The 20514-nt window shown below is 47.6% G+C and overlaps 1 protein-coding gene across 1 annotated transcript in view; it reads right to left on the reverse strand.

The window, feature by feature from the left end:
- Nucleotides 1-20514, reverse strand: part of anxa6 (annexin A6) — a 109815-nt gene that overhangs the window by 21452 nt on the left and 67849 nt on the right. Inside the window, exons 20-23 of the mRNA XM_067995994.1 lie at nt 18869-18922; nt 7921-8014; nt 6810-6905; nt 594-652 (exon numbers count right to left, since the gene is read on the reverse strand). Of these exons, the coding sequence (XP_067852095.1) occupies nt 594-652; nt 6810-6905; nt 7921-8014; nt 18869-18922 (303 nt within the window). The remainder of the gene's footprint in view (nt 1-593; nt 653-6809; nt 6906-7920; nt 8015-18868; nt 18923-20514) is intronic.

Below are 20514 nucleotides of genomic sequence, written 5' to 3' on the forward strand. Positions count from 1 at the left end.
TTTATTGCCCATCCCTACTTGCCCTTGAGAAGGTGGTGGTGAGCCGCCTTCTTGAGCCGCTGCAGTCCGTGTGGTGAAGGTTCTCCCACAGTGCTGTTAGGTTGGGGAGTTCCAGGATTTTGACCCAGCGACAATGAAGGATGCAGTAACACTTCACTTAGAAGGACAAGGGCAGCAGGTGCATGGGAACACCATCACCTGCACGTTCCCCTCCAAGTCACACACCATCCCGACTTGGAAATATATCGCCGTTCCTTCATCGTCGCTGGGTCAAAATTCTGGAACTCCCTTCCTAACAGCTCTGTGGGAGAACCTTCACCACACGGACTGCAGCAGTTCAAGAAGGCGGCTCACCACCACCTTCTCAAGGGCAATCAGGGATGGGCAATAAATGCCGGCCTTGCCAGTGATGCCCACATCCCGAGATTGAATTTACATTGTTTTTTAAAAAGCTGCGATGGAGATATCCACAAGCATAATTCTTCTCTAAGTGTGATGGAAGTTTTAAAACAAGAAATCGCAGGTGTGGAGTAAACACATCAGATTGCGAGTATTTCATCTACAAATGAGATTAATTAAATATTGCAATTTACCTTCATTGACTTGTACAGTCGTTCAGCAAAGAACGATGGCTTGTTCTTAATGGAACGAACTAGGAGAGAAGAGACAGAGAAACGGGTCATTGCACAGTGTACATCAGTGGAGATAAGCCCCTCTTGCGTCAAGTTTTATTTACATAGAATTACATAGAATGTGCAGCACAGAAACAGGCCATTCGGCCCAACAGGTCCATGCCGGTGTTTATGCTCCACACGAGCCTCCTCCCTCCGTCCTTCATCTTACCCAATCTGCATATCCTTCTATTCCTTTCTCCCTGATGTGTTTATCGAGATTCCCCTTAAATGTATCTGTGCTATTCACCTCAACTACTCCTTGTGGTAGCGAGTTCCACATTCTCACCACTCTCTGGGTAAAGAAGTTTCTCCTGAATTCCCGATTGGATTTATTAGTGACTATCTTATATTTATGGCCCCTAGTTCTGGTCTCCCCCACAAGTGGAAACATCTTCTCTACGTCTACCCTATCAAACCCTTTCATAATCTTAAAGACCTCTATCAGGTCACCCCTCAGCCTTCTCTTTTCTAGAGAAAAGAGCCCCAGCCTGTTCAACCTTTCCTGATAGGTATAACCTCTCAGTTCTGGTACAATCCTAGTAAATCTTTTTTGCACCTTCTCCAGTGACTCTATATCCTTTTTATAATATGGAGACCAGAACTGTGCACAATACTCCAAGTGTGGTCTAACCAAGGTTCAATACAAGTTTAACATAACTTCTCTGCTTTTCAATTCTATCCCTCTGGAAATTAACCCCAGTGCTTGGTTTGCCTTTTTTAGAGATCCCTCTGTTCCTCTACCCCATTTAGACTCTTATTATCCAAGCAGTGTGTGGCCTCCTTATTCTTCCTAACAAAATGCACCACCTCACACTTATCTATATTGAAACTAATTTGCCAATTACACGCCCATTCTGCAAGTTTATTAATATCTTCCTGTATTGCTACTTCCTACATGGCACCTAATCACAGCTCAAACACTTCATAAAGCCAGGGTACAGCGCCATGTGACAAAACACAGCAGCCATACTGCCCCACAAAACCTCACCGCAACGAGTGGCCAATTCGTGCACAGCAAGATCCCACAAAGAGAAAATGAGTTAAACAGCCAGTTAATCTGTTTTTTTTTGGCGTTGGTTGAGGGAGGGAGGTTGGCCCGGACATGGGGTGGACAACCTGCTCTTCTTTGATCAAGTGCCACAGGATCTTTAGTGTCCACTTCAAGAGGCAGGCAAGGTATCGGTTCAACATCATCTAACGGTGCTGCATTAAGAGTATCAGGGTCGGTGATGTGCTCAGTGTCTCTGGAGTGGGACTTGAACCCACAACATTCATGATGCAAGACACAGGAGTGCTCCCCACTAAACCACAGCTAATACCACACCAGAGATGAAAAGGATGAGCAAAGCCTACTCTTCTCTGGATCTTTACTCTTACCAATCACAATTGTTTCATGAAAGTATTCTGAATCATAGAAATTTACGGCACAGAAGGAGGCCATTCAGCCCGTCGTGTCTGTACTGGCCGAAAAAGAGCTATCCAGCTAAATCCCACTTTCCAGCTCTTGGTCTGTATCCCTGTAGTTTACGGCACTTCACGTGCACATCAAGGTACTTTTTAAATGAGTTGAGGGTTTCTGCCTCTACCACCCTTTCAGGCAGAGTTCCAGACCCCCACCACCCTCTGGGTGAGAAAAGTTCTCCTCAACTCCCCTCTAATCCTTCTACCAATTACTTTAAATCTATGCCCCCTGGTTATTGACCTCTCTGCTAAGGGAAATAGGTCCTTCCCGTCCACTCTATCTAGGCCCTTCATAATTTTATGCACCTCATTTAAATCACCCCTGAGCCTTCTCTGTTCCAAAGTAAACAACCCCAGCCTATCCAATCTTTCCTCATACCTAAAATTCTCCAGCCCTAGCAACATCCTCGTAAATCTCCTCTGTACCCTCTCTAGTGCAATCACATCTTTCCTGTAATGTGGTGACCAGAACTGTACACAGTACTCAAGCTGTGGCCTAGCTGGTGTTTTATACAGTTCTAGCATAACCTCCCTGCTCTTAAATTCTATGCCTTGGCTAATAAAGGAAAGTATCCCTTATGCCTTCTTAACCACCTTATCCACCTGTCCTGCTACCTTCAGGGATCTGTGGACATGCACTCCAAGGTCCCTCACTTCCTCTACACCTTTCAGTATCCTCCCATTTATTGTGTATTCCCTTGCCTTGTTTGCTCTCCCCAAATGCATTACCTCACACTTCTCCAGATTGAATTCCATTTGCCACTTTTCTGCCCACCTGACCAGTCCATTGATATCTTCCTGCAGTCTACAGCTTTCCTCCTCACTATCAACCACTCAGCCAATTTTTGTATCATCTGCAAACTTCTTAATCATGTCCACTACATTTAAGTCTAAATCATTGATATATACCACGAAAAGCAAGAGATCTAGTACTGAGCCCTACGGAACCCCACTGAAAACAGCCTTCCAGTCACAAAAACACCCCTCGACAATTACCCTTTGCTTCCTGCCACTGAGCCAATTTTGGATCCAACTTGCCACTTTCCCTTGGATCCCAAGGGCTTTTACTTTTCTGACCAGTCTGCCATGTGGGACCTTGTCAAAAGCCTTGCTAAAATCCATGTAGACTACATCAAACGCACTACCCACATCGACCCTCCTTGTTACCTCCTCAAAAAATTCAATCAAGTTATTCAGACACTACCTTGCCTTAACAAATCCATGCTGACTGTCTTTGATTAATCCGTGCCTTTCTAAATGACCATGATGTGGAGATGCCGGTGATGGACTGGGGTTGACAAATGTAAGGAATCTTACAACACCAGGTTATAGTCCAACTGTTTTATTTGAAAATCACAAGCTTTCGGAGGCTTTCTCCTTCGTCAAGTGAGCGAGTGTGGGATTCCATGGAAGATTACCGCATTTATATTCAGAGAACAATACCTGGCGGGAGACCGGGCTACCCTTGTCCACAACAAAAGAGTGAGTGCTCCAGTCAAAAAAGAACAATCAACTCTCTCACGGCATTGCGTGTGCATATGAGTGTGAGCATGCGTGCATGTGTGTGCATGTGCACATGTGTGCATGTTTGTTCATGCGTGCTCGTGCGCGTGTGAGCATGTGTGTATGCATGTGTATGTGTGAGTGTGTGTGCGTGTGTATGTGTGTGCCGAAGTTGGCTGATAACATGATGCCTCCCTTGCTCAAATAGCCTACTGGCCCTCATCGTCAGAGCTCGCAGATGAAGAATGGGCATTCGGGTAAGGTGCCAGTGAGCGAGTGAGTGTCGGCGCCCATGGAAATGGAGCCCACCTTCAGGGACAGCAAAGGAAGAAAAAAAAACATAGCCATCAGCAGAACGCCGAGGGAAAATGTGGAAAGATACAGTTTCTGTCTGACGGTTTGTTTCTTGGCTTCCTGCCTGAGCGTTGTCTCGTTCTCCACAGGCGAGGAAACCTGCAGCCCAGGGCAACGGAATTTCCCCAGTGTAATTTGATCTCCTACAGCTGTACAAAGCTTTCTGCTCCACTGCTCAGTCCAGCCAGTGGGGTAACAGGGAAATCTGATTCCCTCACTCCATTCATTCTTTGCACAGGATTTTTGTAACTGATTAATAAATGATGTGTTTTATTACCTGAAAGGGTAACAGAGGGAAAAAATAATTTTAACGGATCAGTGAAACATAGTATCGCAGTAGGTACAGCAAAGGAGGAGGCCATTCGGCCCATCGTGCCTGTGCCGGCTCTTTGAAAGAGCTATCCAATTAGTCCCACTCCCCTGCTCTTTCCCCATAGCCCTGTAATTTTTTCCCCTTCAAGTATTTATCCAATTCCCTTTTGAAACTTATTATTGAATCTGCTTCCACCGCCCTTTCAGGCAGTGAATTCCAGGTCATTATTACTCTCTGCGTTAAAAAAATGTTTCCTCATGTCCCCTCTGGCTCTTTTGCCGATCACCTTAAATCTGTGTCCTCTGGTTACCGACCCTTCTGCCACTGGAAACAGTTTCTCCTTATTTACTCTATCAAAACCGCTCATGATTTTGAACACCTCTATCAAATCTCCCCTTAACCTTCTCTGTTCTAAGGAGAACAATCCCAGCTTCTCCAGTCTCTCCACATAACTGAAGTCCCTCATCCCTGGTACCATTCTAGTAAATCTCTTCTGAACCCTCTCTAAGGCCTTGACATCCTTCCTAAAGTGCGGCGCCCAGAATTGAACACAATATTTCAGCTGAGACCTAACCAGTGTTTTATAAAGGTTTAGCATAACTTCCTTGCTTTTGTACTCTATGCCTCTATTAATAAAGCCCAGGATCCCATGTGCTTTTTTAACAGCCTTCTCAACTTGTCCTGCCACCTTCAAAGATTTGTGTACATACACCCCCAGGTCCCTCTGTTCCTGCACTCCCTTTAAAATTGTATCATTTAGTTTATTTTGCCTCTCCTCATTCTTCCTACCAAAATGTATCACTCCACACTTCTCTGCGTTAAATTTGACCTGCCGTGTGTCTGCCCATTTCACCAGTCTGTCTCTGTCCTCCTGACGTCTGTTACTATCCTCCACATTGTTTACCACATTTCCAAGTTTCAAGAAAAAGCAGTAGCAAGAGGGGAGGTTAAACTCAGGAACAACAGGGGAGTTAGATCACACATCAGCCATGATCTTATCAAATGGCAGAGCAGGCTCGAGGGGCTGAATGGCCTACTCCTGTTCCTATATTCCTATGTTCCTAGTAGAAAGGGCCAATGCTTTCTGGAGTTTAGAAGAATGAGAGGTGATCTCATTGAAACTTATAAGGTTCTGAGAGGGCTTCACAGGGTAGATGCTGAGAGGCTGTTTCCCCTGGCTGGAGAGTCTAGAACTAGGGGTCACAGTCTCAGGATAAGGGGTCGGCCATAGAGTCGATCCTCATCTCAGTCAAGAGATGAGGAGGAATTTCTTCACTCAGAGGGTTGCGAATCTTTGGAATTCTCTACCCCAGAGGGCTGTGGATGCTCAGTTGTTGAATATATTCAAGGCTGAGATAGAGAGATTTTTGGACTCTAAGGGAATCAAGGGATATGGGGATCGGGCGGGAAAGTGGAGTTGAGGTCAACGATCAGCCAGGATCTTAGTGAATGGCGGAGCAGGTTCGAGGGGCCGAATGGCCTACTCCTGCTCCTATTTCTTATGAAAGCATAAAGGGAAAAGGAATGTTATAGATTAAAGGGTTATTGGGTACGCAATGCTTTATCACAAGGGGCTATTGTGGCAAAGTCGATCATTACATTTAATGGGAATTAGATAAACTTTTGAAGAAGCAAACTACTGAAGGAAATGGGGAGAGAGCAGGGAAATGGGATTGTAGAGCCCTGATCCAGGAACAGGCAATTCTAATCTGGGCTGCCATATCGACGATTCTGTCATTCTATGCTGCCTTCCATAGTTGAATAGCTTGCCAACACTCAACTGTCTAGACTCCCACACAAGGAATGACGTCTTGAGTGAGGGGCCAGATGGCTGTCAGTGCCCATGGAACCATAATCGGGGTGTGGGTCAGTGCCTCAAAGTTCAAAATGGGGTGAGGAGATATAGAAAATTGAAGTGAGCATTGACACCACTGTGTCAGCCAATGAGTTGGAGGGTGGGGCGGGGCTTATGGCAGGACTCACAGCAAACAGTCTATTTTACAGCAAATAAAGTCCATTTACTCAGCCAACAGCAAACAGAGTCTATTTAAGCAGAATGTCTACGAACTGCAGCAAACGGAACTCATGACCGAAACTACAGCAAAGTCTCCCGATAAAAGCAGGATTACTTCTCCAGAAAATGCAGCGAGCAAAGGATAGTTACATAATGCAAATTATGTGCATAAAATCAATCCCAGTCACTTCACAGCAGTGCGGTCGCCAGGCGTGATTGGCGGGGGAATTACCCAATCATTTCCATTCTGGCCGGGACTTGTGGTGTCGCTATACGCAGCCGTTAGAAAATTAAAAACAAGAAATGTCTAGAGAGTGGGGAGCGGAGGGGGGGGGGAAAGGGGAGACTTGGTGAGAGCAGCCCCTGGACAGCTCGCAAGTCTCTGGGAGACTGTTAGTGGCGTTTATTCGAACATCACAGTGACATGACGTGTGTGACCCTAGTGCCAGTACACAGATGATTTTGTTTGGAATCAGGCGGATGGACTCACCGATAGCAACCAGTGCGTTCTTCAAATCTCCGGAAATATCGTTCTTGATGGTCTGCTCAATGTCTTTGTTGGTTAGTTTAATGTAATCCTGGAAAACTAAAAGAAGAGCCAGCCAGTGAATCAACTCCCAACAACAATATCAACACCAACATGTATTTATACATTGCCTTTAACATGATTAAGCATCGCAACAGGCATTTAACAACAAAAACTTGCATTTATATAGCGTCTTTCACATAGTAAAATGTCCAAAGGTGCTTCACAGGAGCGATTATCAAACAAAATTTGACACCGAGCCACATAAGGAGATATTAGGACAGGTGACCAAAAGCTTGGTCAAAGAGGTAGGTTTTAAGAACCCTAACCCTAACCCTAACCCCAACCCTAACGCAGAGAGAGGTGGAGAGGTTTAGGGAGGGAATTCCAGAGCTTAGGCCCGAGGCGGCTGAAGTCACGGCCACCAATGGTGGGGCGAAGGAAATCGGGGATGTGCAAGAGGCCAGAGCTGGAGGAGATCTCGAAGGGTCGTAGGGCTGGAGGAGGTTACAGAGATAGGGAGGGGGCGAGGGTCTTAGAGTCATAGAGTTATACAGCACGGATAGAGGCCCTTCGGCCCATCGTGTCTGCGCCGGCCATCAGCCCTGTCTACTCTAATCCCATATTCCAGCATTTGGTCATGGAGGGATGAAAAGCAGTGATGGGAGAAGAGTGAGGGGAGGTGACCAAAGGCAAAGAGGTAGGTGTTGAGGAGACTTCTGAGGGAGGAGAGAGCGGAGGGGTTTAGGGAGATTGTTCCAAGGTGTGGCCAGGACACCGGGGAGAACTTCCCCGCTCTTCTTCAAAATAGTGCCCATGGGATCTTTTACAGCCACCTGAGAGGATAGACAGGGCCTCAGTTTTAACATCTCCTCCAGAAAGACAGCACCTCCGACCTCCAGGAGTGTCAGCCCGGATTTTGTACTCAGGTCTCTGGACTTGAACCCACGACCTTTGGACTCAGAGGTCCAATGAGCCAAGCCAAGGCTGACACCTAAGAGGCACGAGGAGTTGATGGGAGAACAGAAGATCAGGAGAAAATGCAGTGTCAGCAACAAACTTTGCTAAAACTCACCTCTTCTGAGATGGGGGTAGCTCCTCATGCACAGGATGCTGATGAACTTTGATTCCATTGAGCCCGATTCTTCATCACTTGCGCCGCACAATTCCTAGTAATCCGAAGGCAACGGAATAAAATTACATGGAATTTACATAGAATGTACAGACCATTCGGCCCCACTGGTCTATGCTCCACTTGAGCCTCCTCCTACCTTACTTCACCTAACCCGAGTGACATAACCTTCTATTGCTTCCTCCCTCACGGGCATATCAAGCCTCCCCTTAAATACATCCAGTTAATTCGCCTTCCTTGTGGCAGCAAGTTCCACATTCTCACCATTTCTCTGGGTAGAGAAGTTTCTCCTGAATTCCCTATTGGATTTATTAGTGACTATCTTATATTTATGGCCCCTAGTTCTGGTCTCCCCCCACAAGTGGAAACATCTCCTCTACGTCTACCCCATCGAACCCCGTTCATAATCTTAAGGACCTCTATCAGGTCACCCCCTCAGTCTTCCTTATCCCAGAGAAAAGAATATAAACCTTGCAAGCACTAAAACCTCCTCCTTACTATTTAGATCTGGTGCCGAGTCCTGTGGAGATTTAACCCGGAATTTCCTGGCGCCTGCCATTGTAACTTCACCGGCAATGTGGCGGGAGCGACTGCACGCAGCTCCCAGGAAATTCAGGGCCTTTAGTTTATCGTCTAATTCTCATTTCGGTTAAAGGATAGTCAAAAATAATAAAATGGCACAAATATGCCTCAGCTGGAGTATTGTGTCCTCTCTTCCACATTCCTCTCTTCCACATTCCTCTCTTCCACATTCCTCTCTCCCACAGTCCCCTCTTCCACATTCCTCTCTTCCACATTCCTCCCTTCCACATTCCTCTCTTCCACAGTCCTCCCTTCCACAGTCCTCTCTTCCACATTCCTCTCTTCCACAGTCCTCCCTTCCACATTCCTCCCTTCCACAGTCCTCCCTTCCACATTCCTCCCTTCCACAGTCCTCCCTTCCACATTCCTCCCTTCCACATTCCTCCCTTCCACATTCCTCTCTTCCACAGTCCTCCCTTCCACATTCCTCCCTTCCACAGTCCTCCCTTCCACAGTCCTCCCTTCCACAGTCCTCCCTTCCACAGTCCTCCCTTCCACATTCCTCCCTTCCACATTCCTCTCTTCCACAGTCCTCCCTTCCACATTCCTCCCTTCCACAGTCCTCCCTTCCACAGTCCTCCCTTCCACATTCCTCCCTTCCATATTCCTCTCTTCCACATTCCTCCCTTCCACAGTCCTCCCTTCCACATTCCTCCCTTCCACAGTCCTCCCTTCCACATTCCTCCCTTCCACAGTCCTCCCTTCCATATTCCTCTCTTCCACATTCCTCTCTTCCACAGTCCTCCCTTCCATATTCCTCTCTTCCACATTCCTCCCTTCCACAGTCCTCCCTTCCACATTCCTCCCTTCCACATTCCTCCCTTCCACAGTCCTCCCTTCCACATTCCTCTCTTCCACAGTCCTCCCTTCCACAGTCCTCCCTTCCACAGTCCTCCCTTCCACAGTCCTCCCTTCCACATTCCTCCCTTCCACATTCCTCTCTTCCACAGTCCTCCCTTCCATATTCCTCTCTTCCACATTCCTCTCTTCCACATTCCTCCCTTCCACAGTCCTCCCTTCCACATTCCTCCCTTCCACAATCCTCTCTTCCACATTCCTCCCTTCCATATTCCTCTCTTCCACATTCCTCTCTTCCACACTCCTCCCTTCCACAGTCCTCTCTTCCACAGTCCTCTCTTCCATATTCCTCCCTTCCACATTCCTCTCTTCCACAGTCCTCCCTTCCACAGTCCTCCCTTCCACATTCCTCCCTTCCACATTCCTCCCTTCCACAGTCCCCCCTTCCACATTCCTCTCTTCCACATTCCTCCCTTCCACATTCCTCTCTTCCACATTCCTCCCTTCCACATTCCTCTCTTCCACATTCCTCCCTTCCACAATCCTCTCTTCCACAGTCCTCCCTTCCACATTCCTCCCTTCCACATTCCTCTCTTCCACATTCCTCTCTTCCACATTCCTCCCTTCCACAATCCTCTCTTCCACAGTCCTCTCTTCCACATTCCTCCCTTCCACATTCCTCTCTTCCACATTCCTCCCTTCCACAATCCTCTCTTCCACAGTCCTCTCTTCCACATTCCTCCCTTCCACATTCCTCTCTTCCACATTCCTCTCTTCCACAGTCCTCTCTTCCACATTCCTCTCTTCCACAGTCCCCTCTTCCACATTCCTCCCTTCCACATTCCTCTCTTCCACAATCCTCTCTTCCACATTCCTCCCTTCCACATTCCTCTCTTCCACATTCCTCTCTTCCACAGTCCTCTCTTCCACATTCCTCCCTTCCACATTCCTCTCTTCCACATTCCTCCCTTCCACATTCCTCCCTTCCACATTCCTCTCTTCCACATTCCTCTCTTCCACATTCCTCCCTTCCACAATCCTCTCTTCCACAGTCCTCTCTTCCACATTCCTCCCTTCCACATTCCTCTCTTCCACAGTCCTCTCTTCCACATTCCTCCCTTCCACATTCCTCTCTTCCACAGTCCTCTCTTCCACATTCCTCCCTTCCACATTCCTCTCTTCCACATTCCTCTCTTCCACATTCCTCCCTTCCACATTCCTCCCTTCCACATTCCTCTCTTCCACATTCCTCCCTTCCACAATCCTCTCTTCCACAGTCCTCCCTTCCACATTCCTCCCTTCCACATTCCTCTCTTCCACATTCCTCTCTTCCACATTCCTCCCTTCCACAATCCTCTCTTCCACAGTCCTCTCTTCCACATTCCTCCCTTCCACATTCCTCCCTTCCACATTCCTCCCTTCCACATTCCTCTCTTCCACAGTCCTCTCTTCCACAGTCCTCCCTTCCACATTCCTCTCTTCCACATTCCTCCCTTCCACAATCCTCTCTTCCACATTCCTCTCTTCCACAGTCCTCTCTTCCACATTCCTCCCTTCCACAGTCCTCCCTTCCATATTCCTCCCTTCCACATTCCTCTCTTCCACAGTCCTCCCTTCCACAGTCCTCCCTTCCATATTCCTCCCTTCCACATTCCTCTCTTCCACATTCCTCTCTTCCACAGTCCTCCCTTCCATATTCCTCCCTTCCACATTCCTCTCTTCCACAGTCCTCCCTTCCATATTCCTCCCTTCCACATTCCTCTCTTCCACAGTCCTCCCTTCCATATTCCTCTCTTCCACATTCCTCCCTTCCACATTCCTCTCTTCCACAGTCCTCCCTTCCATATTCCTCCCTTCCACATTCCTCTCTTCCACATTCCTCCCTTCCACATTCCTCTCTTCCACATTCCTCTCTTCCACATTCCTCCCTTCCATATTCCTCTCTTCCACATTCCTCTCTTCCACATTCCTCCCTTCCACATTCCTCTCTTCCACATTCCTCCCTTCCATATTCCTCCCTTCCACATTCCTCTCTTCCACAGTCCTCTCTTCCACATTCCTCTCTTCCACAGTCCTCCCTTCCATATTCCTCCCTTCCACATTCCTCTCTTCCACATTCCTCCCTTCCATATTCCTCCCTTCCACATTCCTCTCTTCCACAGACCTCCCTTCCACTGTCCTCCCTTCCACATTCCTCTCTTCCACAGTCCTCCCTTCCACATTCCTCTCTTCCACATTCCTCCCTTCCACATTCCTCTCTTCCACATTCCTCTCTTCCACATTCCTCCCTTCCATATTCCTCTCTTCCACATTCCTCTCTTCCACATTCCTCCCTTCCACATTCCTCTCTTCCACATTCCTCCCTTCCATATTCCTCCCTTCCACATTCCTCTCTTCCACATTCCTCCCTTCCACATTCCTCTCTTCCACAGTCCTCTCTTCCACATTCCTCTCTTCCACAGTCCTCCCTTCCATATTCCTCCCTTCCACATTCCTCTCTTCCACATTCCTCCCTTCCATATTCCTCCCTTCCACATTCCTCTCTTCCACAGACCTCCCTTCCACTGTCCTCCCTTCCACATTCCTCTCTTCCACAGTCCTCCCTTCCACATTCCTCTCTTCCACATTCCTCTCTTCCACAGTCCTCTCTTCCACAGTCCTTCCCTTCCACAGTCCCCCCTTCCATATTCCTCCCATCCACATTCCTCTCTTCCACATTCCTCCCTTCCACAGTCCCCCCTTCCACATTCCTCTCTTCCACATTCCTCCCTTCCACATTCCTCTCTTCCACAGTCCCCCCTTCCATATTCCTCCCATCCACATTCCTCTCTTCCACAGTCCTTCCCTTCTACGGTCCTCCCTTCCACATTCCTCCCTTCCACATTCCTCTCTTCCACAGTCCTCTCTTCCACAATCCTCTCTTCCACATTCCTCTCTTCCACAATCCGCTCTTCCACTTTCCTCACTTCCACATTCCTCTATTCCACAGTCCTCTCTTCCACAATCCTCTCTTCCACATTCCTCTCTTCCACAATCCGCTCTTCCACTTTCCTCACTTCCACATTCCTCTCTTCCACAGTCCTCTCTTCCACAGTCCTCTCTTCCACATTCCTCTCTTCCATCCATTGACTTTAATTTAAATAAAAATCGTGAGTGAGGCGAAACAGGCTGCTGATTCATTATCACCCGTTTCACACTATCGCACAAAGTCAATATCTGCCCCATCGAGCACGGCCCCGAGGGAGAGGTAACAGAGTTCAGTCTATGGAACTGTTCCCTATCAACAACATCAGAAATATAGAAACATAGAAAATAGGAGCAGGAGTAGGCCATTCGGCCCTTCGAGCCTGCTCCGCCATTCAATATGATCATGGCTGATTCTCTATCTCAATACCATATTCCCGCTCTCTCCCCGTACCCCTTGATGTCTTTTGTGTCTAGAAATCTATCTAGCTCCTTCTTAAATATATTCAGTGACTTGGCCTCCACAGCCTTCTGTAGTAGAGAATTCCACAGGTTCACCACCCTCTGAGTGAAGAAATTTCTCCTCATCTCAGTCCTAAATGTCCTACCCCGTATCCTGAGACTGTGACCCCTCGTTCTGGACCCCCCCCCAGCCAGGGGAAACATCCTCCCTGCATCCAGTCTGTCTAGCCCTGTCAGAATTTTATATATTTCAATGAGATCCCCTCTCATTCTTCTAAACTCGAGTGAATACAGGCCGAGTTGACCCAATCTCTCCTCATACGACAGTCCTGCCATCCCAGGGGTCAGTCTGGTGAACCTTCGCTGCACTCCCTCTATGGCAAGTATATCCTTTCTTAGGTAAGGAGACCAAAACTGTACACAATACTCCAGGTATGGTCTCACCAAGGCCCTGTATAACTGCAGTAAGACATCCTTGCTCCTATATTCAAATCCTCTTGCAATGAAGTCCAACATACCATTTGCCTTCATAACTGCTTGCTGCACCTGCATGTTTGCTTTCAGTGACTGGTGTACAAGGACACCCAGGTCCCTTTGTACATCAACGTTCCCCAATCTATCACCATTTAAATTATACTCTGCTTTTCTGTTTTTCCTTCCGAAGTGGATAACTTCACATTTATCCACATTATACTGCATCTGCCATGTTCTTGCCCACTCACTCAACTTGTCTAAATTGCCTTGAAGCCTCTTTGCATCCTCCTCACAACTCACGATCCCAACTAGTTTTCTGCTGTCAGCAAACTTGGAAATGTTACATTTAGTTCCCTCATCCAAATCATTGATATATATTGTGAATAGCTGGGGCCCAAGCACTGATCCCTGCGGTACCCCACTAGTCACTGCCTGCCACACGGAAAAAGACCCGTTTATTCCTACTCTCTGTTTCCTGTCTGTCAACCAATTCTCAATCCATGCCAGTATATTACCCCCAATCCCATGTGCTTTAATTTTGCACACTAACCTCTTATGTGGGACTTTATCAAAGGCCTTCTGAAAATCCAAATGAACCACATCCACTGGTTCTCCCTTATCTATTCTACCAGTTACATCCTCAAAAAACTCCAGTAGGTTTGTCAAACATGATTTCCCTTTCATAAATCCATGTTGACTTTATAATAGACTCTAGTATTTTCCTCACTACTGATGTTAGGCTAACCGGTCTGTAGTTCCCTGTTTTCCCTCTCCCTCCTTTTTTAAATGATGTGGAGATGCCGGTGATGGACTGGGGTTGACAATTGTAAACAATTTTACAACACCAAGTTATAGTCCAGCAATTTTATTTTAAATTCACAAGCTTTCGGAGGCTACCTCCTTCCTCAGGTGAACGATGTGGGGTTACATTTGCCACCCTCCAATCTGCAGGAACTGTTCCAAAGTCTATAGAATTTTGGAAGATGACAACTAATGCATCCACTATTTCCATGGCTACCTCTTTTAGTATTCTGGGATGCAGATTATCAGGCCCTGGGGATTTATCGGCTTTCAGTCCCATTAATTTCTCCAGCACTATTTTATTTTACGAATACTAATTTCCTTTAATTCCTCCTTCTCACTAGTCCCTTGGTTCCCTAGCAGTTCTGGGAAGTTATTTGTGTTCTCTTCCATGAAGACAGAATCAAAGTATTTGTTTAATTGCTCTGACATTTCCCTGTTCCCCATTATAAATTCTCCCGTTTCTGACTGTAAGGGACCTACATTTGTCTTCATTAATCTTTTTCTTTTTACATACTTGTAGAAGCTTTTATAGTCCACTTTTATGTTCCTTGCAAGTTTACTCTCATACTTTATTTTTCCCTCTTAATCAATCTCTTGGTCCTTTTTTCTGAATTCTAAACTGCTCCCAATCCTCAGGCTTGCTGCTTTCTCTGGCGACTTTATATGACTCCTCTTTGGATCTAATAGTTGGAGAGGAGAGGAGGAAAATAGACTGGAAATAAATATCTTACATTCAAAAAAATATTCAACCAGTAGCATTTCCTCAAATATTAAAAGCTCGACAGGCAATGCGGGGAGTTGGGGGTCGGGGAGAGGTGTCATCAATGATACAGCTGTGATGTTTTGGATGGACTTACCAGATAGTCTGTTATAAGCTGACATGGTTTGCATAGTAAAGGAAAGAAAAGAGAGGTTTCTCTGTCATGTTAGCAAGAACTCATCCGCCTTATAATAGGAACATAGGAATAACAGGATGAAAAGAGACCAAAGACTATCCAGTCCGTCCGGTCGGAATGGATAAAGACTGTCATCTACCCTCGCACTGTGGGGGGGGTGGGGGGGCTCTGTTTTTCCACTTGTTGTTTTTGCTCGGGAATGAAGGGTCGGGGAATTCCGGATCCCGGCCTGCTTCTGACTTCAATCGGGTTTTGATAGAGTAACTAGGGAGAAACTGTTTCCATTGGCGAAGGGTCGGTAACCAGATGACAGAGGATTAAGGTGATTGGCAAAAGAACCAGAAGGGGAGATGAGGAGAATTTTGTTTTTACGCAGCGAGTTGTTATGATCTGGAATTCACTGCCCGGAAGGGCGGTGGAAGCAGATTCAATAATAACTTTCAAAACGCTGGTAAGGCCACAGCTGGAGTATTGTGCGCAGTTCTGGTCACCACATTACAGGAAGGACGTAGTTGCTCTGGAGAGAGTGCAGAGAAGATTTACAAGAATGTTGCCAGGGCTTGAAAATTGCAGCTACGAGGAGAGATTGGATAGGCTGGGGTTGTTTTCCTTGGAGCAGAGGAGGCTGAGGGGAGACTTGATTGAGGTGTACAAAATTATGAGGGGCCCTAGATAGAGTAGACAGGAAGTACCTGTTTCCCCTAGCGGAGAGTTCAAGAACTAGAGGACATAGATTTAAGCTGATTGGCGGAAGGATTAGAGGGGACATGAGGAAAAACTTTTTTACCCAGAGGGTGGTGGGTGTATGGATTTCGCTGCCCGAATTGGTGGTAGAGGCAGGGACCCTCAACTCTTTTAAAAAGTACCTGGACCTGCACCTAAAGTGCTGTAAGCTGCAGGGCTACGGACCGGGTGCTGGAAGGTGGGATTAGAATGGGCACCTGGTTGCTCTTCGAGCCGGTGCGGACACGATTTATTTTTTATTTTTTTATTCGTTCACGGGATGTGGGCGTCGCTGGCGAGGCCGGCATTTATTGCCCATCCCTAATTGCCCTCGAGAAGGTGGTGGTGAGCCGCCTTCTTGAACCGCTGCAGTCCGTGTGGTGACGGTTCTCCCACAGTGCTGTTAGGAAGGGAGTTCCAGGATTTTGACCCAGCGACGATGAAGGAACGGCGATATATTTCCAAGTCGGGATGGTGTGTGACTTGGAGGGGAACGTGCAGGTGGTGTTGTTCCCATGTGCCTGCTGCTCTTGTCCTTCTAGGTGGTAGAGGTCGTGGGTTTGGGAGGTGCTGTCGAAGAAGCCTTGGCGAGTTGCTGCAGTGCATCCTGTGGATGGTACACACTGCAGCCACAGTGCGCCGGTGGTGAAGGGAGTGAATGTTTAGGGTGATGGATGGGGTGCCAATCAAGCGGGCTGCTTTATCTTGGATGGTGTCGAGCTTCTTGAGTGTTGTTGGAGCTGCACTCATCCAGGCAAGTGGAGAGTATTCCATCACACTCCTGACTTGTGCCTTGTAGATGGTGGAAAGGCTTTGGGGAGTCAGGAGGTGAGTCACTCGCCGCAGAATACCCAGCCTCTGACCTGCTCTCGTAGCCACAGTATTTATATGGCTGGTCCAGTTCAGTTTCTGGTCAATGGTGACCCCCAGGATGTTGATGGTGGGGGATTCGGCGATGGTAATGCCGTTGAATGTCAAGGGGAGGTGGTTAGACTCTCTCTTGTTGGAGATGGTCATTGCCTGGCACTTATCTGGCGTGAATGTTACTTGCCACTTATGAGCCCAAGCCTGGATGTTGTCCAGGTCTTGCTGCATGCGGGCTCGGACTGCTTCATTATCTGAGGGGTTGCGAATGGAACTGAACACTGTGCAGTCATCAGCGAACATCCCCATTTCTGACCTTATGATGGAGGGAAGGTCATTGATGAAGCAGCTGAAGATGGTTGGGCCTAGGACACTGCCCTGAGGAACTCCTGCAGCAATGTCCTGGGGCTGAGATGATTGGCCTCCAACAACCACTACCATCTTCCTTTGTGCTAGGTATGACTCCAGCCACTGGAGAGTTTTCCCCCTGATTCCCATGGACTTCAATTTTACTAGGGCTCCTTGGTGCCACACTCGGTCAAATGCTGCCTTGATGTCAAGGGCAGTCACTCTCACCTCACCTCTGGAATTCAGCTCTTTTGTCCATGTTTGGACCAAGGCTGTAATGAGGTCTGGAGCCGAGTGGTCCTGGCGGAACCCAAACTGAGCATCGGTGAGCAGGTTATTGGTGAGTAAGTGCCGCTTGATAGCACTGTCGACGACACCTTCCATCACTTTGATGATGATTGAGAGTAGACTGATGGGGCGGTAATTGGCCGGATTCTATGGAATTGAATAAATACTTGAAAAGGGAAAATTTGCGGGGCTACGGGGAAAAAGCAGGAGAGAGTGGGACGAATTGGACAGCTCTTTCAAAGAGCCGGCACAGGCACGATGGGCTGAATGGCCTCCTTCTGTGCAATATGATTCTACGAACGCTGTTCATCAGCCCAAGACCGGGTGCTCCCCGGATCAGGAGGGTCACATCGCGGGACTTGGGGGGGGGTGGGGGGGGAACTAAATCAGTGGGACTGTATTTTAAATCGGCCCCTTCCGTGCGCTGTATGCTTGCAGGGAGACCTCTGCTTCCTCACAGCCTTTATTTGCTTCATTGCACCGGATGCTCACGGAGGAGAGGGAACACACGATAGGTCCCACGGAAACAGAGGCCCAGGCACACATGGTCTAATAGTTTGTTAGTCCAGGGTCGTGTTCTCGCATTAGAAAGAAAGAAAGAACTTGCATTTATATTTCTCCATCTCAGCCAATTCAGTACATTTCTGAAGCGCAGTCACTGTTGTAATGTAGGAAACACGGCAGCCAATTTGCGCACAGCAAGATCCCACAAACAGCAACGAGCTAAATGACCGGATGATCTGTTTTCAGTGATGTTGGTTGAGGGATAAATATTGGCCCCAGGACACCGGGGAGAACTCCCCTCTGCTCTTCTTAAAAGATCCCACGGCCACTATTTTGATATCCAAACTGAGAGGGCAGAGACAGGGCCTCGGTTTAACGTCCCATCTGAAAGTCGGCACCTCTGACAGTGCAGCACTCCCTCAGTACCGCATTGGGAGTGTCAGCCTGGATTATGGGCTTGTGTCTCTATAGAGTGGGGCTCGAACCCACAACTTTCTTAACTCAGAGGTGAGAGCGCTGCCCACTGAGTCACGGTGGGCACCCGAGGGCCTACTCCTAATCTTCTTTGCACCCGTTGGTTTATTTTTCAGCTCTGAGCTGGACATGTTTTTCCGTATCCCAGTGATTGGATAATGTGGTCAGTCGAGGAGCAGAAATGGACACAACACATAAGACGAGTTAGTGGTCACAAGGAAAGCCTTTAAAGAAGGAACTTGCATTTATATAGCGCCTTTCACAACCTCTGCAAGCCCCAAAGTGCTTCACAGCCAATGAAATACTTATTCCATTCTCCAATTCTTTGTAAATAATTAACTAAAACTTTCAAGGAAAATTAATTTAAAAAACACACCTTTTTTTTAATGCCCCTATGATTTTTTTTTCCTGGGTTTTTGCTGGCAGCGGTGTCCTGGAGATTAATCTTTAATTCCTGAAGACTCCAGGACAATCCTGGAGGGTTGGCAAATCCTATCACCCTAGGCTGCATACAGCAGCGAGAGGCTCAGACACGCCAACACATACAAAACGGCCCTGTTTTAGAAAGTGTGCCAATGATGCAGAGTGGCAGATTATGGGGGTGACGGTTCAGTTACTGTTTCTCGTTAAACGAAGGACAGATTTCACCCGCCCTCCCGTTCCAGCCCGCAGCGTTTAAAACCCCTCCCCATCCTCAAACTTTTCTGTACCTGTGCATCCTCAAGGGCCCGGGCCTGATCGGCTTCCCCTTCCTCTCTGTTGCCCTTTTATATAAAAAAAAACAGAACAGAAACAGCACCGTAAGGCAAAGCAACTTTAAGACACAGTTTTAGAAAACGAGCGGCGGGGGGGGGTTTTAATCGGAGCTGGAATCAGCTCTGCTGTGTTTGCCCCCCCCTCCCCGTCTCCCTACCCCAGGGGGCAGCGCTGGCTCAGGCTTCCTGCAATATAATCGAGATCCACACGGTCGATTACCCGGCATGGAATAATTATAAAGGCTCATGGAATGTTGGCCTTTATCCCGGGGGCTGGAATACAAAGGGGTGGAAATGATGGTAACGTGAGATAGAGCTCTGGTGAGACCCCCATCAGCAGAAACAGCTTTCAATTCTGGGCACCGCACCTCAGGAAGGATAGACTGGCCTTGGAGGTCAGCGCAGATTCACCAGAATGATACCGGGACTAAAAGTAAATTACGAGGACCGGTTGCATGAACTAGGCCTGTATTCCCTAGAATATAGAAAATTAAGGGGTGATCTAATTGAGGTGTTTAAGATGATTAAAGGATTTGATAGGGTCGATAGAGAGAAACTATTTCCTCTGGTGGGGGGAGTCCAGAACAAGGGGGCAGAACCTTAAAATTAGAGCCAGGCCGTTCAGGGGTGATGTCAGGAAGCACTTCTTCACACAAAGGGGAGTGGAAATCTGGAACTCTCTCCCCCAAAAAGCTGTTGAGGCTGGGGGTCAATTGAAAATGTCAAAACTGAGATTGTTAGATCTTTGTTGGGTGAGGGTATTAAGGGTTACGGAAGCAAGGCAGGAAAATGGAGTTAAAGTACAGATCAGCCATGATCTAATTGAATGGCGGAACAGGCTCGAGGGGCTGAATGGCCTCCTCCTGTTCCTATGTTCCTTCCTATGAATCAACACCTTCGGGAGGGCAGTGAGCATCACCGGGAGAGAAAAATAACACACGCGAGCCAGTTAAAACATTTTAACAGTGGGTTTTAGCAAAAAAAAAACCCCCACTGGTGGGCCCAAGGCCCTTAATTCCCATTCAGTTGCTGGTTTGCTAAATTCTGATCCAATTCAGTTAAACTCAATCAATCCCCCTCCACAACTCCAAGGGCCTGAGTCATTGTCCCCCAAATTAGCCTCCCCTGTTTTGAAGAAAGACTTGCATTTATATGACGCCTTTCACAATCTCAGCACATCCCAAAGCGTTTCACAGCCAATGAAATACTTATTCCATTCTACAATTTTCTTTTGGTCACAAAAAGCTTCAAAGAAAGTGAAGCAAAAAAAAAAAAACCACATTATTTTTTTTAATACCCCCTGTGATTTTTTTTCCTCTCCGGGGTTTTGCTTGCAGTAGTGTCCGGGAGCATCTCACCTTCACTTCCCGGAGACTCCAGGACAATCCTCAGCCCCTCCAACATATACAGCAAAACGGTCGTCTTTTGGAAAGTGTGCCTGTGACGCCCAGAGGCAGGGACCTGACACTGCGATTGCTGGAGTTTTCAGTGAGGGATAGCACAAGGCCCATTCAGAACCACAGGAATGTTCCAGCAGCGGGAAGAGGCCATTCGGCCCACCCAGTCTGTGTTTTCCTCCTTCCCACCCCACCTAGTCTAAT

The sequence above is a fragment of the Heptranchias perlo genome, chromosome 14 (genome assembly GCF_035084215.1).
Source record: "Heptranchias perlo isolate sHepPer1 chromosome 14, sHepPer1.hap1, whole genome shotgun sequence".
Taxonomy (NCBI): domain Eukaryota; kingdom Metazoa; phylum Chordata; class Chondrichthyes; order Hexanchiformes; family Hexanchidae; genus Heptranchias; species Heptranchias perlo.